This window comes from Eptatretus burgeri, chromosome 3, assembly GCF_056783735.1.
Source record: "Eptatretus burgeri isolate ZD-2024b chromosome 3, Ebu_testis_v1, whole genome shotgun sequence".
Classification (NCBI taxonomy): domain Eukaryota; kingdom Metazoa; phylum Chordata; class Myxini; order Myxiniformes; family Myxinidae; genus Eptatretus; species Eptatretus burgeri.
In genome coordinates, this window is record NC_140963.1 from 121,011,268 (window position 1) to 121,027,774 (window position 16,507).

Sequence of the window (16,507 nt, forward strand, 5' to 3'; positions counted from 1 at the left end):
GCAATGAAGCTGAGTCTTTGGGCCTCTCACTCAATCACCGCAGGTTGGTCGGTGGTCTTTCTGTCTTCTACCGACTCCTCTCCAGCCTTGCCCCCCTGCTCTCTGTGATTTGTCCCAACCACATTTCCACAGGGCGCTCAAGGTCCGCCAACAACCCCTTCTGGTAAAACTACCAAAATCACGAATCACTGCTCATCTTCACTCTTTCATTCCTCTTTTTTCCCGCCTTTGGAATAAACTTCCTCACTCTATTCTTTCCCATTCTTCCCTCCAGGCTTTCAAAACAGCTGTTCACCACCACCTCTTATCTTCCCCCATCCAAATCCTCGATCTTTTCTACCCCCCCTAATCCACCCCAGCCCACTTCCTTCATTTCTCAAGCTTTCCTTCCTGGAAAGTCCCTGAAATGTCCATCTTCTCTTCGCCATGTTCCCTGTCCCATCCCCATCCCTCTCCCTTCCACAGTTCACCTAATGTGTCTGTTCCCCACTGTTTTGTCCCTTCCACTCCCGCCCCTCTTGTCTCATGCCTCCTTGCTGTGAGTTGTGTGTTAGCTCTCATACGAGCCTCGACCAAGGTATACAAAAAAAAAAAAAAAAAAAAAAAAAAAAAAAAAAAAAAAAAAAGAACCTGTGATTGCAGTGAGCTAAGGAATGAAAACACTGGACACAAGCTGGAGGATTAGAAAAACATTGCCTGGTCTGATGAATCTCGGTTCCTGCCGTTTCATGCTTATGGGAGGACTAGGGTATGGAGAAAACAACATTAGTATGCCATGTATTGTCAATGCAGGCTGGAGGTGGTGGTGTGATTGTGTGGTGTGTTTTCATGGCACACATTGGGCCCCTTGATAAAGTTGGAGCAATGTTTGAATGCCGCAGGATATCTGAACATAATTGCCAATCAGGTGCGTCCCTTCATGGCTGCAGTGTATCCATCTGCAAATGGATTTCCTCAACAGGATAATGCCCCATGCCACAAGATTAGAATTGCCCAGGAATGGTTCCATGAATATGACATTGAATTCAGCTTTCTGCAGTGGCCTGTCCAGTCATCAGATCTAAATCCAATTGAACATCTGTGGGATAAGGTGGAACGAGCTATTCAGAGTAGAGTTCCACTACCTGCCAACTTGACACAACTATGGGAAGCATTGGAGTCAACATCGACCAACATCCCTGTGGAACGCTTTCGACACCTTGTGGAGTCGATGCCCTGACGAATTGAGGCTAGTCTGAGGGCAAAAGGGGGTGCAACTCGATATTAGGAAGGTGTTCCTCATGTTTTGCAATATGTATATATATATATATATGTATATGTCCTGTTCACAGCGGTTAGGTTACATCCCACTCCTGATCTAGTTGTGTTCGGTCAGGTTAACACCGACCAGTTTTAACTTTGAGGCGAACAGCCAAAATCCTTGGAGATTATGGCACACGCGGGATGGAAGGCAATGGAGCACGTACCAGAACTGAGGCACATGGGTTTATCCTCGAACACACAATGACTAAAACACAAATAAATTGAACAAGAATGATGGCTTAAACATAGGTAACGAGTTTATAATGAAACGTGAGGGAAAAGCAAGCCTAATTTGAGATCTCCAGTCACAAAAACAGAGAAGGGGAAAGGTAAAAATAAGAGAAAATCCTTCTTTTATGCCGGTACTCAGCTTGTGTCCAGAGATGACCTTTTAAGGAGCCTCAGTTATTGAGCCATGTACCCATCACATGGGAAAACGCACCAAAAATGGTGCCAAGTCCATCCTCACGATCATGTACGTGAGGTAATTCATGCGGATGGTCTTCAACGCCTGGGCCCTCGAACCGCCGTACAGTTTCTTCTGATCGATATTGCCACACCGCTCTCTCTAATTTCCATGTCCACATGCACCAAAATGGGGCTGCCTTTCTCCATCATGAGACAAGGCCGAGAGACTCGCTCTTCTAGTTTCCTCAAACGTACAAACTTCATGACTCAGCCGAACAGGTAATGGCCAACGTCCTGTTCCAGTACATGAGCAAATTCACACCGCATGAACAAGAATCACGTAGCCTTCTTTAACATGATGAGGAGAGCCAGAGGTCCTATGTGTTCTGACCATCTCCACACTGTCATCCTTCTTCTTATGTCAAACTGACCAATTAGCTTCAGGGGTGTGGCTTGCCGGTGGGAAGGTGGGTTTTGCCTGCTCGGAGGCATTCTGCTCTGTTGTTGTTGGAAGAAGGTGGTCTTTTTATGGCTGGCTTTGTAAATACAAAAATGTAAGAAAAGGTCACTGGGCAATCACATACTGGGAGAAACGAGCCTTAAAACCCTGCCTCATTAGCACAGCACCACCCCTTGTGGTGACACGTAACATTACTCAACTCGGTTTTCCCTACTTTATTTACATTGACATTCTCCTACTCGTCCACGGACCATGCTATGCTATACAATCCTATCTTTACCATGAAGTTCCTCCATCTACCCCACAAACATAACAATATTATGCCTACAGAAAGTCTATACCTCCTTTCAAAATTTTCACCTTTTGCTGCCTTATAGCCTTGAATTAAATTGCATCAAATCAGACTTTTTTTGATCTTTATTTACACATCATAACTCACAAAGTCTATAAAATTCATTGCAAATACAAAATTAGAAGATCTTGGTTGGATAAGTGTCCACCCCCCCCCCCCCCAGAGTTAATATGTGGAGGAAGCACCTTTGCCAGCATTTACATCTGTGAGTCTGTTAGGATAGGTCTCTACCAACTTTGCACACGTTGACTGGGCAATATTTGCCCATTCTTCTGGACAAATCTCTTCAAGCTGTCTTTTTTTTTTTTTTTGGAGCATTGATAGATCGCAATCTTCAAGTCATGCCACAAATTTGATTGGATTAAGGTCGGGGCTCTGAGTGGACCACTCGAGGACATTTATCTTTTTGTTCTTTCGCCACTCCATTGTAGCTTTGGCTGTGATTCGGTTCGTTGTCATGCTGAAAGGTGAACTTCCGTCTCAATTTCAGCTTTCTTGCAGAGGGCAGCAGGTTTTCCTCTAGGATTTTTCTGTATTTTGCTCCATCCATTTTCCCTTCTATTCTGACAAGTGCCCCAGTCCCTGCTGATGAGAAACTTCCCCATAACATGATGTTGCCACCACCATGCTTCACAGTAGGGATAGTGTTCTTTGGGCGATATGCTGTGTTGGATTTGCGCCAAATGTAACATTTTGCATTTAGGCCAAAGAGTTCCATCTTTGTTTCGTCGGACCACACCTTTTTTGCCACATGACTTCAGAATCTCCAGTGGTTTTTTTTTACATGTCTCAAACGGGACTCAAGGTGGGCTTTTTTGAGTAATGGCCTTTCTTGCCACCCCACCGTACAGGTGAGACATGTGGAGTGCTTGAGATATTGTTGTCACATGCGTACAGTGACCGGTCTTTGCTGTAAAGGCATGTAGCTCTTTCAAAGTTACCATTGGCCTCTTTGATCGGTCTCCTTACTTGGTCATCCAGTTTGGAGGGATGGCCTGATATTGGCAGGGTCTTGATGGTACCATATGCGTTCCACTTCTTAATGATTGTCTTGACTGTACTACAATGGATATTCAAGCCCTTTGAAATATTTTTATACCCATTCCCTGATGTGTGCCTTCCCCCAACTTTATACCAGAGGTCTTTTGAAAGCTCACGGTTGAATCTTTGCTGTTAAATGCACTTCCCACCTAGCAGAGGAAACAGATATGAACAGCTGATTTTTATTCTGAAACGATGAGAATCGCTACCATTCAACACAGGTGAAGGCCAATTAACTTGATGTGTGATTTTGAAGATGATTGGTTACACCTGAGCTTTACAATTGCTGTAATAGGGGAGAGTGGACTCTTATCCAACCAAGATATTTAGTTTTGTATTTTTAATTTTTTGAAATTTGTGGAATTTATTTTTTCACTTGGAAGTTGTGGGTTATGACGTGTAAATAAAGGTGGGAAAAGTCTAATTTCATGTAATTTACTTCCAGGCGATAAAAGGTTTAAATTTTGAAAGGTGGTGTCTACTTTCTTTCGGCTATATGTATTATATATATATATATATATATATATATATATATATATATATATATATATATATATATATATATATATATATATATATATATATATATATATATATATATATATATATATATATATATATATATATATATATATATATATATATATATATAAAAAACACACACAGATGAGCCATAACATTGATTATCTTGTTATAATGGCACCTGTCAAGGGGTGGGATATATTAGGCAGCAAATGAACAGTTAGTTCTTGAAGTTGATGTGTTGGATGCAGGAGTAAAGATCTGAGTGACTTTGACAAGGGCCAAATTGTTATGGCCAGACGACGGTCAGATCATCTCTGAAACGGCAAAGCTTGTGGTGAGTGCCTAATGACAGTGGTCCGAGGAGGGACAAACCACAAACCGGCGACAAGGTGTTGGGCACCCAAGGCTCATCGATGCATGAGGGAAACTAAGGCTATCCTGTCTGGTCCGAACCGACAGAAGATCTACTGTGGCACAAGTCACACAATTTTAATGGTGGTCACGGGAAGAATGTGTCTCAATCCGCAATGCATCGCACCCTGCTGCGTATGGGGCTGCGAAGCCACATACCGGTCAGAGTGCCCATGATGACTCCTGTCCACCATCAAAAGTGCCTACAATGGGCACGCGAGTGTCGGAACTGGACCTTGGAGCAGTGGAAGAAGGTCGCCTGGTCCGATGAGTCCCATTTTCTTTTAGATCACTTGGATGGCCGTGTGCATGTGTGCCGTTTACTTGGGGAAGTGATGGCACCAGGATGCACTGGAGGGAGTGTGATGCTCTGGGCAATGATCTGCTGGGAAACCCTGGGTCCGGCCATTCATGTGGATGTCAATTTGACACGTGTCCCCTCCCTAAACATCGTTGCAGACCAGGTACACCCCTTCATAGCAATGGTATTCCCTGATGGCAGTTGCCTCTTTCAGCAGGATAATGCGCCCTGCCACACTGCACAAATTGTTCGGGAATGATTTGAGGAACATGATTAAGTGTTCAGTGTTGCCCTGGCCTCCAAGTTCTCCAAATCTCAATCCGATTGAGCATCCGTGGGATGTGCTGGACCGACAAGTCGATCCACGGCGGCTCCACCTCGCAACTTGCAGGACTTGAAGGATCTGCTGCTAATGTTTTGGTGCCACAGATACCACAGGAAACCTTCAGGGGTCTTGTCGAGTCCATTCCTCGGCGTGTCGGCACTGTTTTGGCGGCACACTGAGGATCAACAGCATATTAGGCAGGTGGTCATAATGTTTTGGCTCATCAGTGTATGTCATACATATTTATATATATGTATGTTAGAAATGAACAGGCTAGAACCAACATCATAAATATATGTGAAAAAATTTATGGGCTCGGACTGGGACTCGAACCCAGGTCCTCTGGCAAACCGTTCCAGTGCTCTGCCATCTGGGCGACCAACCGACTGAGCAACACAATTCTTCCATATGTACAAATGCCACTCTTTCCCCCACTACTTCTGGGGCACTCCCTGCCAACCACAGGAACAGAGACTGTCTTCACCCAGATAGCTTAGATGGCAGAGCAATGGTACGGTTTGCCAGAGGACCTGGGTTCGAGTCCCGGTCTGAGCCTGTAATTTATGATGCATTATACTTGCTGGATATGTTTCCATATTGTGTAAGCATACGAACCATGCATGCTTCCCCATTCTCAGGTGGCTTACCTGCGTTTTTTTAAATAAATATATATATATATATATATATATATATATATATATATATATATATATATATATTTGTCCCCCCCCCCCCGCCCCCCGGTGTACCGGCTTCGATATCCATCAGCGTACAAAATTTCAGCTCTGTAGTCACCCGGAAGGTCCCGAGCTTCAATTTGATAAATGAGTCAGTCAGTGGTTAGAAAGATGTTTGTATATATGTATGCATGTCAGGACTGCAAGACCTATTCCAAGTGTTTGACCATATTGTGATTTTGTCAAGAGGAAGAGGTTGCAGCTTTCTTGTTGAAGGATGAGGGGTGTCATGGCAGAGAATGGAGTCCTCAGCAAATAAATAAAGGATTTTCTAGTTGGATCATTTATGAAAATCAGGAATGCTTTGTTGTGTAGTTTTACCACAGGTTTCCTTGGTCTTTCCATTTGGCTTTGTATAGGTAGAAATGGAGCATTTGGAGGAGGGTCACCTTATAGAACAGGACGAGTCTCAGCAGAGCGAACATACTGTGTTCATTGGCTTTCCAGACTCCCCTTCAATTCCTGGAGGAGTTGCTGCACAATACAGGTTTTGACTTTTCTCACAGCATCCTCCACCCTCTCCACCAGCCAATCCCCATACTTTCATTTTGCAGAATTTTCATTAAAAATGATTCGAAGTGATATGTGAAATTTTCTCCATCATTGGTCAGATGTTTTGTTTTTCAAAGTATGTATTCGTCGTCATTCTTCTGCCCCATGCAGTTACACTTCATTCCCAGAATTGCGTCATGAGTTGTTTGACCAGCCACCCACACTCCACAAAGCTCCCCCATTTTCCATCCGGAACAGCTGCCCCAACAGTCCAGCGTTGTCCATCACACGGACAAAGCAGGTGAAAGCGATGCGTCATTGCTTTAAAATGAGAGGTACGCTGGGGAAATGGGAGTGCAGTTTAAGAAGGTGGGGGGTGGTGGTGGTGGGGGGGGGGCGGCAAAATCACGAGGAGTTTTGAAAATAAATAAAGTGTGGTGGGTGAGATATGAGCTGTACTGTGTACACATCAAAAAGCTTGCTGCTTTGTGTTGTGTTCTTTACATTTTAGGAGATCAAATCTGCTCAGAGGATTGCTAAAAAGTGCTCAGCCCAGCCTCAGACTTGGGCAAAGTGTTTACTCAGCCACTGTTACTGTCTCTGGTTCATCTGCCTGCCGGGCTATGTGCGGTCTTGCCATTCGAAGACCCGTGCACTACACACTGCATACGATGTCCTCCTGCGCATGCAGAAACGTTGTTTTGATCCGCTTGATGAGGTTTGTATGGACATTTCTGCTGGTCACAATTGATAGGCTTGTTCGTCTTGTGTTGGTCTCCGATTCTTCCCACACCCCTTCTTCAGAGCACTGAAACAACCACTTTTTTATTATTTTTTTTTTTGATTTCTGCTTATACGATTATCCTGGCAGTTTTAAGATGTGACATTTTGATGTGCAGGTGTGCTACAGGATTCTGATGCAGCTTTGTGGACAGTACGGACATCCCATATTGGCTGTGAGGGTATATTTTGAGATGAAAAGGATGAATATTCGACCCAACGCCATCACCTATGGTTATTATAACAAGGTCGGACAAGAAAAAGGCAAACCGCCTATTTTAGATACAGTCCTTGGGAAAACAAAAACGAAAAATCTCAGAACATGTTGAGGCAATTTTAATGGCTTTGGTGAGATTTCCTCTGTTCATGTTTGTCTTTGTCTTCATCCTGCATCCAGGCAGTGTTGGAGAGTTCATGGCCAGCAAGAACACGTGGAGGCTTTTTTCTTTGGACAAAGCTTCGGCATGTCCTGATCGGTGTGGCTCAGTTCCGACAGGTACTAAAGCAGAAACAGGCATCAGTCGTAGTGAACAAACTGCAAGGTGAGTAATCAGCGAACACCTGGCAAGCCTTGCATTTGAGGGTGTAATTATCTTTGAAAACCTGTTGAAGCGACAAAATCGTGCTAATGATAAGGTTTTCCTTGTCAGAGGCTGGTGGTGAAGCAAGCCATATTATTGGAAAATCTAAAGATGAACCTGGGCAAAGCCAGGACCTTGTGCAGGTGGATGCAACAGGCAAGATTGTTAACATTTTTAGTAAGCTACGTCTAATTTTAATGGAACTCACTGGAATTGTATGGAAGCCGCCCTCCATGACTCATTTAAATATTCCTTCCCCTCTCTTCCAGAATGGCACTTGGACAAGGTTGATGGATCTTTGTTTACAGAGAGTGACCAGGATGGCAATGTGCAGTTGCATTTTCCTCCAGGTGATCAGGAAAATGTGCGGAGCTGCAAGGTCATGGACAGCGACAGCAGCTCTGGTAAAGCTTTAACCTTGATTCTTTCACTATTTTAATTGGTCAGGCTGGCTATTACAGTTGTGAACTTGATCCAAATGAGAGACCGAAATCCATTTTTAAACCATTAGTGTCCACTGAGCCTGGTGTTGGCTTGGTGGTTAGGGTGGTGGCTTGGGATCCTGGGGTCCTGAGTTCAAGCCCCGTTGGCCACTGAATTAAATACACCAGGAGGTTGACTCAGCCTGTCAACCTTCCGAGGTCTCGGCAAAATGAGTACCAGTGTACTGGTAAGGGGGATACTGCATCAGCGGCATAGCCGCGTCCCAACCAATGATGCAACCAGCAGCCACAGGCTGCACTCGAGAGAGTGTCCACTGGTGTTGTCGATACAGTAAACCCTCCAACATTGCAGATTTATACCAATCGCAGGCAACCTATTGTGTTCTGATTCTGTTATCGTGGGATTTAATTTGAACCGAGACGAGTCTTCACTTGCGTCTTGTGCATGAATGATTACCTCCTATTTACAAACATCGTGGTTCTCCCGCACTTTTTAATGAGCTCAAATGTAAAGCAATGGACAGAGTTTAGTTGTACCAAAGGGCAGAGAAAGGTTATGACGTTGGGCAAAAATATCGAGTTTAGATCAGTTGGCTCGAGGAGAAAATGCAGCCCTGCCATTTCAGGGTCGATGGTTGTAGCCATAGGTAGAACCTTCCCCATTGTTCTTTCTATCCCTCATTCGGAATCCTTCATTATCTTTCAAACCCAATTCCCAAATAATCCTATGTCATCTCGGTCGTACCTTGCTCTTGTAGAGGAAATGAGTCATTTATTAAACAGACAAACAAACATGCACATACGGAGGATCTGGAAAAATAACAGTCTTACTCCAGATCTCTGAAATACATGGTGAATTTTAGTTCTTTATATCATGTTCAGTGAAACACAGCTCTGTCATTTTAAACGCTGGTGCCACAGTTTGTCAGGTGGAAATAATTTTCAGCTTTTGTGCAGCAATCAGCCTAATTTTGAAGGATTGTAGCATATATTTCAAGACTAGGTGTAAAATCTCTCCCATTACAGAATTATGTCAAAACTGAAATCCTTTGGGTGCCTTGATGGATCACATACAATTTATAGTTTGGAAGGGAAAAAAGTTCAATCCGCTTCTTTAACAGACTCTGGAATTATATATATATATATATATATATATATATATATATATATATATATATATATATATATATATATATATATATATATATATATATATATATATATATATATATATATATATATATATATATATATATATATATATATATATAATGTATGAAGAAATCAGGGTTTTGTGATTATATCTGGACATTTCCTGAGACCAACATTCCAGTTGAGTTGCAATGACATTCTTCTATCAAGCTTGCTGGTACCTTGTATCTATCATTTCATAAAATCCCTTGGTAAGTAAAATATATTTCAATAATAGGCAATTATTTTGTACTGAATTCAGCTTATTTGAAAGGTCGGCCTGCTTATCTTTACTCACCAGGTCGATCATCTTTCAATACAAAGGAAGGATATAATTATATTAATTAAAATACACGTTTGTTTGTTTTTCTATATAACTTGTCGAGGCTCGTATAAGAGCAAACGCATAACGCACAGTGGGGGGGGGGCATGAGACAGGAGGGGTGCGAGTGGGAAGGACAAAACTGTGAGGAACAGACATTACGAGATATGGGGTGGGGAACACTGGGTATACAAGATGGACATTACAGGGACTGTCAGGAAGGAAAGCAGGGAATTTGAAGGAGGGGGTTTGAGGTGGATTAACGGGGGTAGAAAAGATCAGGATTTAGATGGGGGCCGATAGGTGGTGGTGGTGAACAGCTGTTTTGAAGGCCTGGAGGGAAGAATGGGATTCAACAGAGTGAAGGAGTTTATTCCAAAGGTGGGAAAAAAAGAGGAATGAAAGGGTGAAGGTGAGCAGTGATTCGTCATTTTGGTAGTTTTACCAGAAGGGGGTTGTTGGCGGACCTTATAGCGCCCTGCGGAAATATGGTGGGGACAAATCGCAGACAGAGTGGGGGGGGGGGTGAGATGGGAGAGGAGACAGTGGAAGACAAAGACCACCGACCTGCCTGTGGTGAGAGACCCAAGGACTCGGCCTCATCGTGGGAGATGTCAATGATCCGAAATGCCTTGGTTTCCATAACGTGAAGCCGAAAAAGGTGGGAGGCAGGAGCACCAGCCCGGTGGAGAAAGACTAACTCCATGAGGCTGCAGATGAAAGCTTTGTATGTGGTCAGGAGCTCAGGTGGGTCGAGGAAGGACTTTGCATGACGGAGAATTCACAGTCGGTGACTGGCTTTGGAGGCCAGGTTGGAAATGTGGCTTTCCCAAGAAAGTTCATTGCAGATAGTGAGACCCAGAAGCTTGAAAGAAAGGATTTCTTCCAGAGATTGTTGAGAAAGTAGATTGGGGGGGGGGGGTTCCAAGGGGGGTTCCAAGTGGTCCTTTCGAGAGACAGTGAGTGTGAGATTTGTCCGGATTGAAAGACATGTTCCACATGTTGGACCAGTTTGTGATTTTACCCAGATCTGCAGAGAGCAAAGAAGCTGCTGCTTGTCAGTCTGAGGGATGACAGATGGTACGACAGAGGGTGGAGTCATCAGCAAAGAGATAATGTATGTATATATATATATATATATATATATATATATATATATATATATATATATATATATATATATATATATATATATATATTGTTGTAGATTTCTGCCCGTTCGGCGTGCAGACGACCGCCTTAGCCCAATTGCGGCCGCGCCCCCACCGACCGAGCAATCTAGTCGTAGCTTCCGGATCAACGCCGAAACCCAGCTACGGGTGTTTTTAACACACCATAAACCAGCCAATCCCTCTGTCCACGCGCTACAGGGTCGATCGCCAAATTGTCGATGTACCTAATTATTCGCGCAGACAGAGATACCGGGAGTTTATATCTCGACGGGACCTGCACGAAAACGAGCTGCTTGAGCGGCTCGTTCCATATGCGAATGCCGAGCGGTTATATATCGCCAAGTCCTGTCGGACCAGATTATTTTATCGGCTCTAAAAGCCAGCTAATATCCCGAACGCAATTATAGCAGTCAATGGCAGAAAGTGACACAACGAGCAGGTTAACATTCAAACAATAGGGACATTTATTTGTACACCGCACGTAAGCAGTCAATGGGGGGGATGGGGACAGGACACGAGCAAAAAGCCTACAGCCGATTTCTATCATGTAATGTACAGGCACTTAACAGTTCGTTACTTACGGATAAGGCGCCACAGACTTTCATGCAAAAACCCCAGAAAGAAAGAACAGGCTCGTAAGCCTTTATTATTGCTCGGAGCCGGGATGACAGAGGCTCCGAGAGACCGAGCAGGCTACCTGGCCACCCTCGTGGTGACTCGCTGGGTCCTGGTTCGGCGACCCTCGATGTCTGTCTGTGCCCAGACCCCCGAGCTCCGACTGGCTCCCTTGGTCGTTCGGCCTCCACTGCGGCCTGGTCGAGCCGACGATGTGTTGGAGTGAATGGCTTATGACTCGGGCCTCCTGGTCGCGCTGGCGAACCAACTGCCCAAACTCCGAACTCTCAAGCTCTCGTTGGGGCGACTCTCACCAACTCCGAGCTCCCCACACCAACTCAACTCTGGCGCTCTCCACACCGATTCAACTCTACTGCCTGAGTCTGGACTCCAGGCTCCAGACTCTTCAAAGGCCCAGCCCAACTCGACTGCTTTTTCGGCCAGCGACAGCGGCTTTTTATAACCGTCGGGGCGTTTGCCCCTCCCTTCCTGGCGCGCAGGGGAAAATTCCAGGAGTGATCGGCTTGGCTCTTTAGTTGTTGCTGTAATAACCGTCATCCGTGTTTACACCGTTCTGAGGGACCCGCCCCAACCGTCATTTCTGTTTCCTTCTTTGGGTGGCTTTCTGGGAGTGGTGTTTTTGTTTGTAGAGGAGAGTCGCTGTGTTGTGGAGATTGACGAGGTTGTTGAGATTCTGTTGTGGAGGTGGCGTGGTTGTTGAGTTGTTCTTTATTGTTGCTGTTGTTGTTGTTGAAATAAAGATAGAAAAGAATAATACTACCTCAAAGATGCACAGCCCGGCACACGAATAAATCCCGTTATACATTGGCGGGGAAATCTAACCTGGAACACACACTTACCGAAATAACTGACCTCTGGGGAACCTGAATGGTGTTCTGTGAATTTCCACAACCGTAACAATAAATATATATATATATATATATATATATATATATATATATATATATATATATATATATATATATATATATATATATATATATATATATATATATATATATATATTGGTGCCACATTTTGGCCAACCTTCAATTTTTACGTGCATTAGAAAGCATGTATCGGTGCACCAATTGTAATATATTTGTAGTTGGAGTAAATTGGTGTGCCAAGGAGAACACATTGACAACACAAACAAAGAAAAATCCTTTGCTGTTATGGCTTCGTTAGATATATTCTGAGCAATCGATATAATACCATCCCGAGTCTGTCAGTTTTCCCATGTCCTCCTAAAACTACGGGACGCACAGTTGGAAATGGTATCATATTAATCTCCAAGGACTCGGGTCGTCCAGGGTCATAAATTTCATTGGTCACATCAATAAATTCCTGGACAAAACAAGTGTGAACAATGCTTCCGGTGGCTTGGCGACAAGTCGAGAGACGCTCCTGATTGGTTGTGTGAGAAAAGGTGCATTGTGGCTGGCTTCTGGCAAGTGAGCCTGAGGCCTATGCACTTGCTTGTATAGATTATCTTCATGGTGGTTGGTTGTAGCCTGCAGTGATACTGGCAGATTTAAATATGAATGGGCCAGTATTGCAGAGGTAGAATTGCCAAAGTAAATATATATATATGCGCCCCCAAATGACACTGCCCCAATCTAAAAATTGCAATTTTTTTTTTGTATTTTCTTTTCTGTATATACTAAAGATGTAACAATTTAAAATCTTCTCAACTTCACGATTTAACAAGGAGGTAGAAGTTTTGCATTTCTCCTTTGAGATATATATATATATATATATATATATATATATATATATATATATATATATATATATATATATATATATATATATATAAATATATATATATATATATATATATATATATATATATATATATATATATATATATATATATATATAATTTTTTTTTTTTTTTATTGTACCCTCCTATGATTCGGTGATCACATGCGACACTCCATTTTTAGGCACGCTGTTAAAATCTACGTCTGTATGACCATTTGCTTGCAAGCTTGTAGTCCTGGTAATGTGGTCACGTTTTTTCCATTTCCTCGCTGTCACTTTATTCAAAAAAAATCAATGTGGAAAAAAAAAAATCTGCAACTTGAACCCATGATTATGGGTGCAAATAGGTTGTGGCAACTTGGTTTCAAACCAAAAGCCTAGTTTTTTTTTTTTCTCCAATACATCTATGCACACCATTTTTCCTCCTCCAACTTTCTCTCCCTGTTTCTCGCCTGCAGGCCTCCCTTTAAAACCTGCCCACAGGACAGAGTTTTGCAACAGCATGTCCTTGCCTTGCTTGCATACGAGCCAATCCGGAATCAGATAAATCGGGCCTTAGTGGCTCTGCAAGGGCAGAGCAGATTTTGAAGGGGGGGGGAATGTATGGGGTGTATGGTGGGGGAGAGAAGGGACTTGGAAGCCCCAATGCAGTGTTCTTGGCCCAGCCCTATTCCTGAAAAGTGATAGACTCCAGAAAATCCCCTTTATCTGTTTGCTGATGACTCCACATTTTGCCGTGACATCCCTCATCCTTCAGACAGACAGGCTGCAGCCTCTTCCCTCTTCAGATCCAATGTCAGTCCTTGGCACACCTGAACGCATATCCACTTGTAAGGCTTTCATCCGCAGCTTGATGAAGTTCTGCTCCCCCCCCTGGGCTGGTTCCCCTGCCTCACATAGTGCTTAGCTTGAGGCTGTGGAAGCAAAGGCCATAAAGATCAATGGAATCTCCCACAATGAAGCTGAGTATGTGCTTATCACTTCACTATCATGGATAGATCTGTGGTCCCTGTCGTTTCCCACTCCGTTTTTGGTTTTGCACCCTCTTCTGCTCTTTCCGTGCTTTGTACCCCCACACGCTCCCAGGTTTCTGCAGGGCACACACACTGTCCACCAACAACCCCCTTCTAGTGAGACGGGATAAATCCAGAATCTCTGCTCACCTCCGCTCATCGCTCATCACCCCCATCAGTCCCCCCCATGGAACCAACTTCCACATTCTCTTCATTATCATTATTCCCTCCATGTTTTCAAGACAGATGTTAATCACCATCTTAGAATGTCCCCAATCCAAAACCATGATCTTTTCTACCCTCATTAACCCACTCACCCCATCCAAGCCATCCTTACAAACTTCCTTCTGTATCCATCTTGTCCTCCCCATGCATTCTCTTCTGCCCCCCATTCCTCCCCACACCCATTGTTTGCCAATCTGCCTCCAGGCCTTAAATTCTGCTGGTATTTCCTCACACTCTACTGTTCCTTTTGTCCTATTGTGACCTGATCCATTCAGTGTACTAGTTCTTTCAAATTCCCTGACTCTGTATCCAAAAAAAAAAACACTGATTAACAATGGTTACTGGGATGCTATGGCTCGAAACTATCGGCAGATTACATCGCAGGCACAACGACAGAGTCCCACCCCACTGTGGCAGACGATTCAAACCATGGTCATTTGTTTTTTCAATGATCTACCACCGGGTGCCCCAACCTACGTGTATGTATCGTTTGTGTGTGCGTGGTATTTTAAAGTGAAACTGGGATGAACTGTAGGCAGAAGGCAAGTAACTTGCTCTGATATTCTGTAAATGATCTTGATTGGATGTTTTAACACTGTGAAACTTGCTTCTCAACCTTGGGTAGCAACTTGATTTCATGTTTTATTGCAAAGGTATCCTGTGACTGAGTTGCACATCCATCCATCGTTTTGTTTTGATCCGTTAGCTTCAGATGCTGACAGTGGCCAAGGAAGCCGAGATGGGTTGCAGCACCTGTTGGAACATGACCGTGATTTCGGCAAGATTGTGCGGACGGCAGATGTCAGCGACTACAGCAATAAACCGAGCAATGACAGAGGTCTTCTTACAACTTCATTTTGTTTTCTGTTTCCTCTTGATATGTTGCCATGTTAAATGACCTTTTTGGGGTCAACTCTCCACTTTACTCTTAAACTTGTTTGACTGTTGACAGAAGGTTAGTTTGTGAATTTAAAGCTGTGTTTTAACATTGACTTTTAAAATATAAATATATATATATATATATATATATACACGTGTGTGTTTTATTTTTTTGGATCTTGAAAGACAAACAGTCTTGTTTTGATTATAAAAAGCTTCACTAATTTTTGGGTCTCAAATTCCACAGATCATTCCATCATGCCACTTTTCGTCGACCAAGGCTCCTCGACGATGCCAACACCGCTCTGCTCTCATTCTTTTTCTATGACCGAAGACTCCGGGCATGAGTCGAGAAACTCTTCGCTGCAGCGACAACGCAGCCTTGTTGAACGGAGCTGTATTTTGGGAGGAGATTCCCACAGGCCTCGGCGGCCCACTTTGGGGTCAAAGGATTCAGACCCTGGAGAACTTGCAGAACTCATGGCTGCTGATGCTCGCATCTTGACTGCTGCATTTCTCCCAAACATAGACAAGGCACGACAGCCAAGGCCTACCAAGGGGCATGTAACCGTGTTAACTCCGTTGACATTTGATAGAGACTTGACATCAAACCCTCAAAGCCCGGATAAAACCGACTCTGCCATCTTTGAGCTGGAGGACTTGGACACTTTTGGAACCCAAGACGATACTTCATCACCGTGTTCTGATAGTAATCTTCAGAAAGACGATGTTATTACACCGCCTCATGGTGGCCTTCAAAAGGATTCTTCCTTGCGAGGTTCTGGAAGAAATCGACCAGCCGAACGAATGGATGTACGAATTGGGCTGGATCCATTGTCATTATTAGCGGCTGAGTCGGGAAGCCAGGATCGAGTTGGAGGTGGAGGCCACTGGCCTGTGGTCTCGTCCCGTACATTGGCAGCAGAAATCGAGCAGCATTTGAGTAGTATGGGAAACCTTGGTTCTAGCCATTCATCCAGTGTGCTGGACCTTGAGCAGGGACAAAAGGAGCAAAAGAATATCCGAAGGACTAGTTTACCATCTGGACTCGCAACTTTGATCATGCCACGCTCTAAAAGTTTCCCTGCTGCACGTCATGGTTCGCGTAACCTGCCTGAAAATGGAGGTAAGCAACTTTCCCCCTGACAGTCATAAAATATTCAGG

At 43.8% G+C, this 16,507-nt stretch overlaps 1 protein-coding gene across 6 annotated transcripts in view; it reads left to right on the forward strand.

The window, feature by feature from the left end:
* The window catches only part of LOC147030867 (C-myc promoter-binding protein-like), a 74,872-nt gene that overhangs the window by 26,778 nt on the left and 31,587 nt on the right, over positions 1-16,507 (forward strand). For 5 of the 6 annotated variants that reach the window (XR_015056550.1, XM_085875391.1, XM_085875393.1 and 2 more), the window contains exons 14-22: positions 6,222-6,349; positions 6,526-6,655; positions 6,866-7,072; positions 7,254-7,382; positions 7,532-7,676; positions 7,785-7,892; positions 7,985-8,119; positions 15,170-15,301; positions 15,590-16,468. Coding sequence is in view for 5 of the 6 variants with exons in the window: in XM_085875391.1 (XP_085731517.1) it covers positions 6,222-6,349; positions 6,526-6,655; positions 6,866-7,072; positions 7,254-7,382; positions 7,532-7,676; positions 7,785-7,892; positions 7,985-8,119; positions 15,170-15,301; positions 15,590-16,468 (1,993 nt within the window). In the remaining variant the exon portion in view is untranslated. The remainder of the gene's footprint in view (positions 1-6,221; positions 6,350-6,525; positions 6,656-6,865; positions 7,073-7,253; positions 7,383-7,531; positions 7,677-7,784; positions 7,893-7,984; positions 8,120-15,169; positions 15,302-15,589; positions 16,469-16,507) is intronic. The other variant, XM_085875388.1, reaches the window with a different exon arrangement.